This window comes from Tyto alba, unplaced genomic scaffold, assembly GCF_018691265.1.
Source record: "Tyto alba isolate M040663 unplaced genomic scaffold, T.alba_DEE_v4.0 Super-Scaffold_39, whole genome shotgun sequence".
Lineage (NCBI taxonomy): Eukaryota > Metazoa > Chordata > Aves > Strigiformes > Tytonidae > Tyto > Tyto alba.
In genome coordinates, this window is record NW_024881314.1 from 1642855 (window position 1) to 1657898 (window position 15044).

General features: G+C 51.3%; 1 protein-coding gene across 5 annotated transcripts in view; it reads left to right on the top strand.

Annotated features, from left to right (window-relative positions):
• Positions 1 to 15044, top strand: part of SLC39A11 (solute carrier family 39 member 11) — a 115016-nt gene that overhangs the window by 36365 nt on the left and 63607 nt on the right. For all 5 annotated transcript variants that reach the window (XM_033002326.2, XM_042802616.1, XM_042802615.1 and 2 more), the window contains exon 5: positions 8922 to 9066. In XM_033002326.2, the coding sequence (XP_032858217.2) occupies positions 8922 to 9066 (145 nt within the window). The remainder of the gene's footprint in view (positions 1 to 8921; positions 9067 to 15044) is intronic.

A 15044-nucleotide genomic window follows, 5' to 3' on the forward strand; every position in this document is an offset into this window, starting at 1 on the left:
TTCCTCAGCTGAGGCTCCTCTGCTGGCGTTTGGACCCCGTGGGTGTCTCTGCTTTTGCACCCAGTCGATGCTGTGGGCTCGTGGCCGTGGGGTGGTGTGTCCGTGTCCTCTGGCTGTGCCGGTCTCGGGGAGGAGGGGGGTGCAGCAGGGTGTGCTATGCTCAGGGTATGAAAATCCTCATGGTGTGTTTTCCCGTCTCCCCCATCATGCTCTAATTATCAGCGAGGTGGTGAAAGTGATGTGACTTTAATCTGTTATCTGTAGCTTCAGAGCTAATGCAAACTGAAAAGCTGGCTGGGTGAGTCTCCTCTTTGACTTTCAGGCTATTTGTGGGCTTTGGAACCCGTCTTGCTGTTGGCTCACGTTTCGTACGTGGTTTTTTTTAAGTCCTGTCAAGACTTTATAGGTGAGGTACATACTACGCATAAAAATAAACGCTATGAGGGTGGATTTCAGAGCTGGATTTTTAGGCTTTAGGTTGTCTTGGTTGGAGTCCAGCGCCCAAATGAGTTACCCGTGAAAGCCTAGGATGAGCCCTGCCCCACGGGACCATCCTGAGCTTCCAAAGGAAGGGAAGTTGGTTAGCTTCTTGGTGGTGGTAATCAGGAAGTGCCTTGTCCCTTATTACGCTTCTCTTCTGTAATGAATTAGCAGATTAATTGCAGGAGCTGAAGAGAATGAAGGGCCTCTCCCGTGGATTTATTGCGCTGTGCTTCACGAAGGTGTTTGAGGCTCCCTTGGCTCTGCCATTGCTCCTGCAGAGGAGTCAGCGTCTCTCGTGGGTTTTGGTGCTGTTTTGGTCATTATGGGATGCGCAAGATGCGGAGAGGAGAAAAAAAGAACAGAAACCACGTCCTTGGGACTAGGCTGATGCTCGGGGAGGGGTGGGATGCAGGGAGAAGGGGCTGTGCCCCAGCAGTGCTGCTTGTGCACGTCCGCGTTGCTAATTGCGGGTCTAAAGGAAGTTGTGTTTTAATTTAATGTAATTAGGCAGCGCTGGCGTGGTGTGGCTCTTCATTTGAGGGGTGATGGATCTCTAGCTGAGCCCTGCTGCATCCCGCCAGCCCCTCGCCGTTCCCCTCCCAGGGCTCCTGACATCCCACCCCCCAGCAGCAGCCCCCCCCTGCTTTGTTCACCCTTTCCCATTAATTCAATTTGCACTGATAGCAAATCATTACTGAGGAGTATATTGTGTAAAAATGAGCTGTTAATTGAAGTTTTGTTTGTTTTTTCTCTTACCCTTGCAAAAAGCCTTGCATGATAAAGGACTGTAAAAATACATGTTGCCATGCTACAAGTATACAAGGTGGGAAGGGGGCAGGGAGAGAGAAAAGAGGCAAAGCTGGTCTCCATTAGACTTTAATAAGCATGTGGAGGAAAAAGCTGTTGTTAATCCCATCTGAGGCTTAAAGGTTTATTGCTAACAATTAAAATCTCATATTGTAGTGCTGACTCGATGCCACAAACCTCTCTACCATGTCCTGCTGAGCAAGCCGCGGGTGCTGGGATGGTGGTGATGTGTGAGGCAACCCGTAGGAAAATATCCCTTAGGATCTGGCTGGAACAGGCAGGTTTCCTCACAGCAAACAACTGGGAGCGTTTATGCATCCTAACTGGTTTTGGTGGGCAGCACTTGTGTGCTCAAAAACTGCCTGAAGCATCTGGTCCTTTAAAAAATAAATTTGCTGGTTGTGTTTCGAGGTTTCTCCAGGCTTCTTGGTGGACAGGAGGTTGGTGACACGAAACCCATCTCCTGCTGTTGCAGAGGTGGGTTTTGTTTGTTTAGCAAGTCGTCTGTTTTTCTGCTAGGTCTCATGGCAAAAGCAGCAAAAAACATTCCCGTGCTTTTGTTTTTGTAATGGCAAAGGTTACAAAAACGCCCTCCTTTCTGCCATGTAAAACATCGCTGTTGCAAAACATCACGTTTTGTAACAAACCTCCTGGGTTTTCCGAGCAGCCTGGGAATTGCACACGTGTTCCCTCCTCCCGGGCAGCTCTGGATCCAGCCCCACGCCGCTGGGGCTGCCGCCTTCCCGCACCCCGTGCCAGCAACATTCCTCCTGTGTTTTTTTTTTTTTTCCTCCTTCCTGGAGAGGCCAAAACCCCAAATGTGCCAATGAGAAAAATTCGTATGTTGTTGTTTTGTTGTTTTTTTCTTTTTTTTTTTTTTTTTAAAATAAGAACATTGCTTTGGTCAAAAAGATGGCTTGGCCTGTGCCTGTCTCCCCTTGGAGCCCCTCTTGCCGGGGCTGGTGCCGGTGGCACGGACCCGCTCCCTGGCAGCGATGCTCTTGGGGTTCACCAGTGCCACATACCGGCTGGGAGCGGGTACCCCAGCACCCCCCGACGGGGAGGGCTGCGGGATGCTTTCCTCTCGGAGGGCAGCTGGGGTTTATTTGAGGGTTTGGGGTGGATTTGGATAAATTCGCCTTGTTTCTGGGTGTGTGCTCAGATCGTGAGCGCGCTGCGGGTTTTGGCACTGCCGAGGGTCTCTCCTCGGCTGCTGGCGGGTGAGGCAGCTCCCAGGGGAGCCCCCGTGGCTGGGGCTGCTCCGGGGTCACCCCCGCTGTCCCCGCGTTCCTGGTGACACAAGAAGGGAGGTGATTTATTCCTCCTGCCCTTGCAGCACTTCAGCGGAGGCTGATGATTAAAGCTGCTGTTTGCAATTTCCAAGAATTATGAGTTATCAAAGTGGCTGATAATTAACAGTGAATAAAATGTACTTGCAATAATATTACATTAGTTACAGATAAACTGATACCAGCCTTCCTTAATATTCACTTAAGCTTCCCTGTTTGCAGTTATTAGGGGAAGGCTCTGGTGTTGAGTTGCTACCAGCTGCACCGTCGGGACGAGAAAGGTCTCCCAGCCTGATGTGATCTGCTTGTGAGACACTGCCGGAGCAGATCTGCTGGGAAAACACTGAAATTTTTGCCTCTGGACGAGCCTTTCCTTCCCAATTCCCGCGGCAGCGCCGCCGTAGCTACAAACCTGCCGCAGGCAGGGCTGCGTGCTGGGCTGGAGGAGCCAGATGGAAGATGCTCGGCGTGGGAAGCGGGGAGCCCCCTGCGCCCGCTGCCGTGGCTCTGGAAAAATGTCAGGGGTTGCCACGGGGGGGGCACGCGCCGGGGAGGGCTGTGGTGCTCAGTGTGTGGCAGGATCAGGCCCTTGGGGGTCGGGGGTCTGTTCCCCCGTGGGGAATGGGGTTTCGTGAGGATGCTCTCGCACGAAGCGACTGTTGGCTTGTTCGGTTGGCTCCTGGGCTGGAACCGTGCCTCAGCTCGGGGGCTCAGCTCCTGCCTGGTGCTGAGCAAGCTGGTGCTGGCGGATTTCCCCCGGGGCTCCGGCCGGCCTCGAGGAGAGATTGCCATCCAGCCGCTGGCTGGGTTGAGCGATCCCGACCCAACGCAGCGCTCGGCTCCAGAGCTTCTGCTGGTATCATGGGGGGGGGGGGGACGGGGGACAAGGATGCATTTGGGACCGGGCTGTTGGGGTGAGGGCTTGGGTCGGCTTCGTTAGACCCCCACAGAGCTCATCTTCCGTTTGTCTTCTCCCGCCGCTCTGTTCCGCAGCACTTTGAGGCTTCGGGGAACGGTTCTGAGCACGGCTGCTGGTTGCACACGCTGTGGTTTAGGTTTTGTGAGGCTTGAGGCAGTTGAGCTCTAGAAGGGAAAATGGAAAAAATCCATTTTGCGATGTGACAGACAGCGCTGACCCAGCTGGCGTTAGTAAGCCCAGAAAGAATTGCCACTGAGGTGCCTTTCTGTCTGCTCTGCCCATTACCGCTGCTCCACTGTTAGCAATCTCCAAATTAAAATGCAAAACAAGATGTACCTGAAACACTTGGAGACCCTTATGCTTTCATCTGAAAATAAATTCAGCTTTACACCTTCATTATGCAGGGTTTTGTTGGTGTGGGGTTGGGGTTACTGACTGTTCCTCTGGCAGATGGAGCCATAGCGGTGGTTCGGGGCGTGCTGGGTGCCCCCAGGTTTATTCCCAATTTACAGGGGCACAATCTGTCTGATCAAAGGGGTTCGAGTGCTGCTGGTGGGACCCAGTTGCGACCCCGAGCAGCTGGACTGGCCTGTACCGGGGCACAGGGCTGCCAGGCACCGCGGGAATCAAAATAAGGGAGATTTACTTCTGTCTTAGAGCTGCATGTTGGATGCTATTAATCATAAATATGACTGCACCCACTTCAACGTTGAGAAGGGCCTTTTTTTATTGTGTGGAGTATTTAAGGTTGCACTTGAGTTGTTGATTTTGTATTTCGAGTGGGGGATTGCCAGTGATCCCTGGCTTTGAGAGAGCTGCAGTTCCTCTTCAATGTGCGCCTGCTAACTCCTTCCCTTAACCCATCCCTTTGTGCCAGGTCAATATTGACCAAAACCACGCTTTTTTTTTTTTTTTTTCCCCCCCAGAAGAGGTGGGGGACGTGTTGGTTTTGAGGACGCTGTGCTGGGGGCTGACTGCATTTAAGGGGTGCTTTTTTCTTTTTTTTTTTTTATTTTTTAATTTTTTTTTTTTTTTTTTTTTTTTTTTTTTAATTATTAAAAAAATGTCATTTGGAATGAGGAGGGTTTTGGAAGAGCGTGGGCATGAGCAGGAGGACCTGCTTTTTGCACCCTGGGCGGGTGCAGGGTGCTGCTCCCCGGGGGCTTGGCACGTCCCATGGGACACCGGCTGCCCCGGGGTTTGCTGGTGCTCCAGTCCCCTCCGGGGACTTTGGGAGCGATGTGACCAGCCGAGGTTTCAAGAGAGGAAACCAAAGGGTGCCAGAGGAGTTCGGGGGGAGCACAGGGCAGCTAGCTGTCTCTCCCACGTCGGGTTACAAATGAGCGTTGCAGGCACGGGGACGGAGGTTTGCTTGGGAGCGCCGAGCCCTTGATGAGTTGTTTCAAAAAACAAAATACCAGCCCGTTGTTTTACATGCAAATGGACGCTTTCTGATCTCTAAGTGCTTTCTGAGGGAGCTCTCTTCCCATCCAATCCAATTTCATGTTTTTAACATAAATCCGTTTATCCGCCCCAGAAAAGCCGGGGACTTGCTGCTCTGTTGCTGCGCAGCCTTTGTCTCCGTCCCCAGAGGTGCCGGGCTCTGTGCAGATGTGCAGAATCAGCCGAGCGAGCGGGTGATGCACAGAGCTGGCTGGGGGGCATGGGGGGGGGGGGGGTCACAGAGACACGCTGTGTCCTCCCCACGGCCGGGGCAGCCGCTGACACAGGCTGGGGACATCCAGCATCTCCCCTTCCTCTCCTTGCTGCCCACCCCTCGTTTCTTAGAGCTTTCTGGTCTGTGATCTGTCTGTCTTTTAATAAGTGTGAAATGGGAGCCCTTGGGCACCATCAAAGCATGGCTTCTTATTGTCTATGTTAGCTCCTGGACAAGTCAGGAACATTTTTAACTTACGTTTTCTTTTAATAAGTGAGTAAAATTTATTCTCTTTCCCCTTCCTGTTGAGGTGCTTTCTGACGTTTGTTGATATATTGTGGTCTTTGTTTCCTGTGGCTTTGCAGAGCCTGTTCCAGGGCGTTTGCTGGGTTAAAGCCAGTAAGATATTGCCTTGAAGAGCAGCATCACCGACCTTCCCAGGCAGGCAGCCCCTCCAGATGTGGTACCAAGTGATCTACCCAAAGCCCAGACCATCACCTTTTGTCATCACTATTTCTTTATCAATTTATTCTCCTTCAGTGGCTGGGTGGAGAAGAGCAGATTATTTCTCAAAGGTGTCGCTCACTCTTTGTCTCTTTTTAAAATTGCTTTTGGTTCCATCGTGCGAGAGGCTGGCTGGGCAGGAGGACGCAATCCGAAATCCTTGCAAGCAGCTGCCGCCTCCTCCCTGTCTCAGCCCTTGGCCCTTGGAATATCAGGGTGATGCCGTCGATACCGGGGCAGTGGCCGCACCGCCGGGATGCCAGCGGGAGAGGGGCACCTTTCCATACAGATTAATTCAGGATTGCTGCAGCTTTTGGGTAACAAAAGCAGGATCTGGCTGCTGAGGCGGGCGCTGCGTGGAGCGGGGCTCTTCTCTGTTCTCTGCAGAGATACATATTTTTTTCTCGTCTGCTTTTACACACAAGGCCATAACAATCTAATGACCTTTCCATTGTAGCTCCGCAAGCAGAGATGAGTACGACGGGGACTCCCACATCCCAGAATAGTTTTCCTCCAAGACCTTCCTGCCCGAGTCTCTCATTGCATCTCGCTTTTTGAAATAATCAGCCCCTGTGGTTATTTCAGTTAACGCTAATTACTGGCATGAACTAATTAATGTGGGTTGACTTTCTTCTTCTCTTTCTAATGCTTTTTTAACCCAGTGACACATTCCAATTAAGGGACTCATGCAGGGACTGGACTGAAATGACTCAGAGCAATCACAGTTGGAATAAATCGTGTGCTTTACTGAAGGTCACTAATATTTTTTTCAAATTGCCGGCTTTGCGTATTTGTGCCTGCCGAGGGAGGTGACCTGACCTTACAATAAGCATCCGAGATATCTTCAAGTTTGCTTCCATTTTGGTGCAAGCAGATTTGCAGGTACCACATCGATAAACATTTGATGTGCTGAGACCGGTGGCACAGAAAACAGCCGTGGGAGGCTTCTCATCAGGAGTGCAGACCTTGCGGCGAATGGTCTTGACCTTGCAAGGACCTTGCTTGTTTGCATCCGTAGCCGAGCAGTGGCAATAGAGGGCATCTGCTGAATGGTACCCTCCTGCTCGTACAAGTGATTTCTTTTCCACTTGGCTGGGTTGTTGTAACCTGCAGAGTCCTGCGGGCTCTGGCCGTGCCCTGGGCTCGCTTCCCTGCCTGTGCTGGGAAGACCCAGTGGAGAAGCAGCTGTTTTGGGGCTGGGGGGGAAAGCCACAAATCCGGTGGTGCTAAAGGCCACAAAGCTGCTGTCGGTGTTTGCAGCTCATGTAACAAAACGGTGGTAGGAGCCATGTGGAAGGAGAGCCTTCTGCTCTGTGAAACCTGGCGTTCCCCAAGTCTGAGGTGAGAGCAGTGGCAAAGGGGAGGCGGCTGGAGAGCCCCGTGCAGCGCGTGCAAACCCTTCCCGGGCGCTTAAAGGGTTGAGGCTTTCCCTCTGCACCTTCAAATCCCCATCCTTGCTCCTCCTTGGGATGGCGTTTTCTGGAAAGTGATGCTACTCGCTTTCCAGAGGTGAAAACCCATTTAGTTTTAGCAGGACCGGACTCTCCTGGACGCAGGGAGACCACACTGCAGCAGGCTCCTTGGAGTTTCCATTCTCGGTCTCTTCTTGCCTTACCCAAGTTGGGTCATGGTGCTGAAGTTCCCCTCTTCCCTCACTGTGTCATGCCAGCCAGGGTTTGCTGGAAAACGCTTGCGTTTCTCCCTGTTCTTCCAGCTGTCGCTCGTGATTCGAGGGGCAGAGCTGCTGGTGTCTGCCGGGGGGCAGGCGCGGTGGGGCGGTGTGGGTCTCCCTTCTCCCAGGCGGACTGACACGTGAGCACCTCATCAGTGCATCTTGTAATTGCTGGGTTAATGGAGGTGAAAGCACCCTGATTAAACTGCAATAGAGAGCAGATAGCAAATATGTGATTAGTATTAATAACACCGGTCAGACTATATTATGCAAATGATGGGAGAGTAGACGGTTTAGTTATTCATCTTTAACCTTTATTTTTGTTTAATGTGACCTTACCCGTCAAGTCTCTCATTACCGTCTCTGGCTGTTCAGCGTATGTTCGTTTGTTCCGCTGCCATCAGCCCAACAGCTAAACCCGTGTTCCCCCCCGGTGCCGTCGGGTACAGCCTGGACATCCCTTTTTGGGGGTGCTCCCGGGGGCTGGTCCCCAGCCCTGCGAGGGGACGGGCACTCGGGGTCCCTCTCCCCATGTTTTGGGTAGAGCTGGTTACACCAGGTCGTACAGCCACCGCCGTGGGACGTGTTCCTTCTCTCAGCTGAGCAGTTATGCCTCCAACCCCCCCCGTTTCTTATCGGTTTTGTGGCTGTCTCTGGGTGGGTTTGAGCAGCCTGGGGCCATCCAGAGACACCAGCCTTGCTGCCACGTGTCCAGCACTGTGGGAAAAAGGCAGAAACGGTGTCTGCCAGGTTTTTTTTGGCTGATGCAGATAAAGACTCTGGCACATCCTTGGGTCACGGCTGGTTTTCGTGAGCCGTGTCCAGGTTGGAATCGCTTATGGGAGCAGCGTGGTCCCTCTTGCCACGGGGCATTTGCTTGGGTTCCCTGCAGACTTTTATGCACAGTGGGACAGTGTTGGTTTTGGCCGTCCCTCTCAGCTTTCTGGAGGTTACAAACGGGGTAGGAATTGATTCCAAGTGAGGCTGAAGTTTCATCAGGCTGTCTGGACGCGCCCCTCTGAACTGACACTGGGTGGCTGTGAAGGTAGCGTCTCCTTTGATGCTCAAATGGGTTCAGTTTTGAACGAGCAATTTTCCTTGCAAGCTCAATCCACGTTGAAGAAATGGCACCCAACTGCAGGCTAACCTTCCGCCGAGGTCAAACCAGCAGCTCGACCCTTGGCAGCGCTGACAGCAGTGCCAGTCCCCCCGTGTCTGCTGGTCTCCTCCAGGTTGACTTTGGAGGGAGTTGCGTTTATGCAGTTGCATTTTTTTTTTTTGTGTGTTTGTGGACTTGCATTTCTTGCTGTTAATCCAAGTGAATTTTGGCTTTCCCTCTTTAGCCCGGTTACTTTTTGGCCCAGAGCTCCTCCTAACTCTTTTCTTGACGTTTCTGCTGGAAATGCACGTTTAAATCTAAACAACTGGGCAGTCCGGAGACAGAGGGGAGCCTAAAGGACACGTCTCCACGCAGCTGTGAGATGCGCCCTCATCGGCTTCCAGATGCCAGAGCAGTCCCTGAGGATGGGGGTGGGGGAAGGCTGACGGGCAGATGTGGGAAAAACCTTAAATTTCTCTCTTGCCTTGCAGGGTTTCAGCGGGCCTCCCCACGCAGCGTTTGCCTTGAGTTACGACCAGCGAGCGGTGAAAGAAAAATATGAGCATGAACCTGCCCATCACCTGGACTACGAGAGCGAGTTGTCCATCCGGATAGGTAGAGCTGGGCTCCATCCAGGCAAGCATCCTGTCATATACCAACCGCAGAGTGCACGGGGAAAATACCCCTGTTAGACTGGCACCTGGGCTGTCACGTATGTGATTGAAATTAGATTGGTTTTGACACGTGCATGCAAAGTGCACCTTCTCTTCCCGCTCTGGATCTGTCTCTCTGCCGGCTCTTATTCCAAGAATCGTTGCTCCCGTTTCTGCTTCACTTCTCAAAGCCGCTTGCACGTCTGTCTGTGCCTATGAATTATTGATAATTAGATATCTCATTCACCAGGGAAATGAAATCATCAGCTTAGCTTGAGATAAGTTTATTTTCAACGCGGGCGCCGCGAGCACTAACCCTGCCCTTGTCACGTTACGCCACGTTGAAGGTGCCCCGTGACACTGACCCTCGGTGTCCCCCCCTAATTATAGACTACGAGTGGCATTCACGCTGTCACTTCTTATTGTGGAGGTTCATAGAATTGTAGCTGCCAAAGCGGGAAATAAAATGTCTTGTTGGCAGCTATTTCTTCTTTCAGTAGATTTTAAAGAAGGAACTTCTCAGTCAAGGTGGTGGAAACCTCATCAGGCTTCCCCAGGTCCAGGGTGTGTCTGTGGGGTGGGTGGTGGCCACCCTTACACCCAGCTGCGTCGGGATACGTCTTCTGAGTCAACACCATTTTCTGTTCCTCTACTTAACAGCAGCTTTTCACTAGACAAAGAAAATGTAATTTAGTGAAATAATCTTATTGCTCCTCTGCTTTTTCTCGGTTGGAGAGAAACTGAAGCAGCGGTTTACAATATCTTGAGTACAATTTGGAGCAGATTGAGATGAAGAAACGATCCTCCTTTTTACAAAGAATAGTGCTATCCTCTTAAATCAGGCTCCGTTATTTAACGGCACTGCTTAATTGCATGTTCCATAAAGTGTTTCAAATCCACAGGATTTTTCAGGACTTGAAATACCCGCTTGGATTTTTCCAAAGGCACGGAAGGAAGTTTTGTTCTAGACTCAACAGGCTTTGAGTCCTGGATGTCTTCTAGCTCCTGGGGCAAATGCAAGCTTGAAGATTGCTCTGACCCTGCAGGCTGTAAGGCTGTTGCAAGGTTTTTGATATTTTTGTAAAGTGGAAACTTTGCATCCCAGGTGCAGTTTAATTTTATTCTTCAAGAAAAAAAAGTAGGCAGCCCTGCAATTTTCAGAAACTTAAGCTGCTGGGGTTTTATGTTTTCATCTTCTTAGTTGCAAACAGTAGCAGTGCAAATGGTTTTGAGAATAGAAAATTTCCATTAGACTTTGTTGTTTTTCCTCTCTCTGGGGAAACGGTATTAAGAATCTACAATACATTAATTCTTTTATTGTCTCTTGATATTTTTTTTGCTTACTGAAATGAACTCGGTATTTTCACAAGATACCTCAAGCCTTCCAAGAAAGCAGCTTTCTCCATCTCTGGGTACTGCCTGGCTGCGCTCTGGGGAACACTCTGGGAACATAACGGGTATTTTCAAAGTCTAATGGGTACTAAGTGGAATATTTCAGACTTAATCACTGTTGAATCATTGACCCTTCCTTCCTATTTACATCTTTTTAAGTCGCTAAAGCCGTGAAAACAAAGAAAAATCCCAAAGCGCATTGCTACCTTGTTTTGCAGTTGTCTTTACTGCCTGGGGATGGTGGTGAGGAGCAGGGGAGCTGGGGTGGAGATGGCTGGAGAACGTGTAATCGTGCGGCTCTCCAGGGCCCTGCATGTCTGAGGTCTTTGCAGTTGGAGATGTAAACGTGCGTTTAATGTGGCTGCGTGAGAGGTTGGGAGCAGAAGCGACTGTGCGGTCGCACTGGGGTGACGGGATGCTTGTAGCCACACGGAGCCGAGTGAGAAGGTTTGGTTTAGACCTCTAGGAAGGGAGATGGAGGAGGTGCAATGGTGAGACCGATCCTTTATCTACTCTGTTGGGAGCAAAAAATTCTCATTTTGCTTTTCCCCCCCCCCAGTCAGCAGCGTGTTTGGGTACCTCCGTTCTTCCCCATCGTCCCAAATCCCTCGGTTTCCCATCACTTGCGCGTTGTTCGTAGGGAGTGAGGAAGCACGGTACCGTCCGGCCGGGACCCCCCCCCCTCTCCCTCCCCGTCTCTCCCCTGCTCCCCCCGTCCCCCAGCTCCTCTCCAGCCCGCTGCTGCCCGCCGCTCACAGCTGCCCAGGCCGAATCGAAACGAGATTTTTTTTTTACGGGAGCTGCTAACAGCTAGCTGCCTGCGTGAAGTGAGGCACACGCATCCGCGTGAAACGGCGTATGGGTGGATTTGGTGTGAAAAGTCTGTGTCTAGACTTGGTGCTTGACGAGTGGGATAATCGCTAGGCTTTAATTACTACAGACAAAAGAGAACCCAGCCTTGTCTTTAATATATCCGGGTAGGCAAGGGGTGTAATCTGTATTTCTCTGCCTCCCTTGGAACGGATAAAGCTGCGGAGGGTTTGTTCGTCCCTCCGGGTGCAGGTGAAGCCCCTTCTGGTGCCACGGAGGGGCTCGGCGGTCTGTGCCCTCCCTGCCGCGGGGCCAACGGGCCACCCAGGCCCCTGAACCTCCCCCTGCAGCCCCAGGGCTTGGGGCAGCTTTGAGTCCGTAGACTTTAAATCCCCGGGGAAATAGTTTTGGCAGGGTCACCGCAGGCTGCGGGGCTGGAAGGCCAGGGCTGACCCCTTAACTCATAGCTACGTGCGCACTGTTCTTGGGTAGTTCCCAGAAAGGATTTACATCCAGCATCGCACCTTGAAACCCGAGCTGTGACTCATGCGCCTGTAAACTGTATATTTAACAGCGAGGCATGTTGATTCTTCATCGCGTCCTGGCGCCGAGTGATTCACATCACTCCAAATCAGATTACGGAGCGGAGTGGGAGGGCAGAGCTGTTCCCCAGCAGCCTCCTCCGCTCTCGCTTTAACATCCTCACCCTATTGCAGGTGGAAATCTCTGTCCGAGGAGACGCTTCCTCGCGCTGGGGCAGAGGGGTTTACAGCAACGTGGCTGTAAAGCGCCTGGAGTGAAAAACGAAATATAATTCTGGTGTGCAGCTGGGAGCATCCTCAGCGGTTATCACAGCTCTGGCCCTGGGGGAGTTAAGAGTAGCAGCCTCTGAGCTGGCTGCTGACCCAAGCTGTAGGTAAATGTCTCCTGAAGCACCTGGAAAACCAGCAGCATCTCAGCTCGTCTGTGCCAAGGGGATGGGGTGCGCTTCTGGCATCGCTCTGCCAACGCTGTGAGGTCACTAGTATTATTAAGGGGAAGCAGGGTTCGTTTTAATGGCTCCATTGACTTTTGGTGGGGCGTGATTTAGCAAATGGTGCTGTGGCGTTCCTGCATAGATGTTCAGTAAGTAAACCCAGACGGGTTTAGTAATTGGAAAAAGATACTGGTGTTTGAAATAGTGTACTTAAGAAATGAAACGTCATTAGACTTGTTACTTAAATGAGCCATGGCATTTGGGGGCATCATAGAGAAGCCTCATTACATAGAATTTGTATTTTTTTTATTTTTTTTTTTATTTTTTTTTCCCTTCAGTCTGAGCTGCTGCATCAAACTCGCTGCAGTGTGGCGGAGGCTGAGGTGGTGTTTTGGCTGGGGAAGCCCTGGGGCAGGAGCGGTGGGTGGGCTGGGCTGGGGTGGGTCCATCTTGCTGCGCTGCCCCAAGACCTGCTGTGCCCGTTTCGGCAGCGTCACCCAGCCTCTGCTCTGATTTTCTACCTTCATCCCGAGGCTGTCTTTTTTTCTTCATTTTTGCTTTATTTTTCCCCTTCAGAGGAAGTTATTGTGGACCAGGGCTGCTGGAGTGGACCGCCCAGGAGAGGAAGCAGACCCTGCTCACTGTAGCATCTCTTTCATCTGTCCCCAGGCAGTTCGAGTCCTGTAATGATGTAGTAAAATTCAGGTGAAAGGGAGGAAAGGAGCTGGGGAGATAAGAGGAGGCAAAACCCCTTAGGGACCAAAACAAGGAGAGGGCATGAGCTGAGCTGTGGGATCGGAACTGGTGCTTCAGGCAGCGTATGGGTGTGCTTTGCCTCTGTCTCTGGTTGTGTCCTCGCAGCCAGAAAGTTCACTTTTTGCCCTCTTTCTGCCGGTTTACAGCTGGTTTCAGGAAGTTCGGCCTTGTTCTAGCTTTTCAGGCTGCCCTGATCTGTGACTGTCCCCTGATGCCAGGGGGAAAAACAGCCAGCTCCCAGCATAAGAGCACGAGCGGTTTGTTGATTCTTACCCTATAAATTTTCTCCTTGTTCCTTCCTTCCCTGAGCAGGAGCAGAGGCTGTGAAGGAAGGATGATGTATAAAGCCTCTCCAGCCGTGAAACCCATCATGATTCATTGGGGCAATATTTAACCGGAGCCTTGTGTGTGCATCTGAAAGGTTCATAAAGTCTTTGCAACTTATATAACGTGAGGCTCCTTCTGCAAAATGGGATGTTCACCCGTTTTGGATAGTTCCAACTGTATTTGTAATAACGTCGACACGTTCACACCGTGCTCGGTCCAGAAAACTGCTGCTTTCAAAAGGCATCAATTCATTCTGAGTTTTAATAGCCAGCCTCAATGATGAACGCCTCTGGCAATGTCTGTATTGATTTTAAAACATCCTAATGCCCCTTTCTCAAGCGTTTCAAATGGTTATTGACCATCCTTGTCAGGCTGGGTTCTGTGGTTGGTTTTTATAGTCATGGCTAAATGCGAATTTATATACACAGAGCTTCAAAAAAAAAAAAAGAATAAAATTGGAGCATGTAATCCCTCATAAACTGATGAAATGCTTTTTTCACACTACGTCTGTACCCCCGTTACTCTGGTCACAGCCTTACTCTTGGGATTAGGAATTTTGACTTTTCAGGGCTAAATACAACCCGGTGGTTTGTTCTCCTTTGCTCTTGGTCAGCGTTGTTGCTTGGCATGAACGTCATCTTTTGTTCTGCTTTCCAAGATGCGTGCAAAAATACCGTGGATGTATTTGCAGTGGACGCAGTTCTGCGCTCCTACACTTATCAAAGCCCGCCGTAAATAAACCACCCAGTTCAGCCGGTCGCTCCGGGTAAAAGTCATTAGGATTTCCAATTCCAAACAGCAGATCCCTCAGGAAATGTCAGCTCGTGACCCACCAGGAGAGAGCCCTGGCTCTGGGTGGCCCGTGCTGTGTCAGGACTGCCCTTCTCCATCTCCGAGGGCTCTCGAGAGGGGGATCTTCGTGTTGCAGATCCCATCTGTTTGCTGTTGCTCATTTCCACCTTGCCGGGGGAGCAGAGCCTGTTTTCACACATCGTGGTGCTTCTGTTATTACTAATAGGGAGGAGGAGGAGGACGGGGCTGCAGCAGCACCGGCAAAATGACTTCCAAATTCCTTGGGTGGAATTCCCCGAGATGCGCTTGGGTGAGCGGTGGGTCTTTAGGTTCAGCTGCCCTTTGAGGGGGAGGAGAGGTGTTGAGTTGGAGTTGGAAGGTTGTCAGACCCTTCGAAGAGGAGTGTTGAGTTGGAAGGCTGTCAGAGGTTGGGGGCACTTGAGGAGCGGCTCCTCAGGATAAGCCTGGCATAACCTTTGGTAGCTTTGTCCTTTGCTTCATTCTCAGCTGAACAGCGCTGGCGGGAGCGTGAGAGCTGCTGGCAAGTGCAGGCTGCTGCTGTGTATCGGCCCGTAGAGGCACGAGCTGCCTCTACACTTGCTGCTTTCACAACTGCTTGGACAGGGAGAAGGAAACAACCGTCCCGTTCCACGGATGACGTCTGCACCTGGGAGGTGTGCTCTTGGCATCTCGAACCTCTTCCTGCTGCTCTTTGCAAGTGCTGTCTTTCATGGCTTCTTGTGAGCGCATCCTTCTTGCCTGAGCTTAGTGTCCACCTAAATGAAACCCGGCTTAGCCTAGCTACAGGCTTCTCTGTTTAATTCTGTTCAGCTGTTAGAGTTGCAGGAGGGCGACAGCCTTGTCTCCGTCAGCTCCCTCTCAAGGTGAAGGCTCTTCAGTGGGACTTG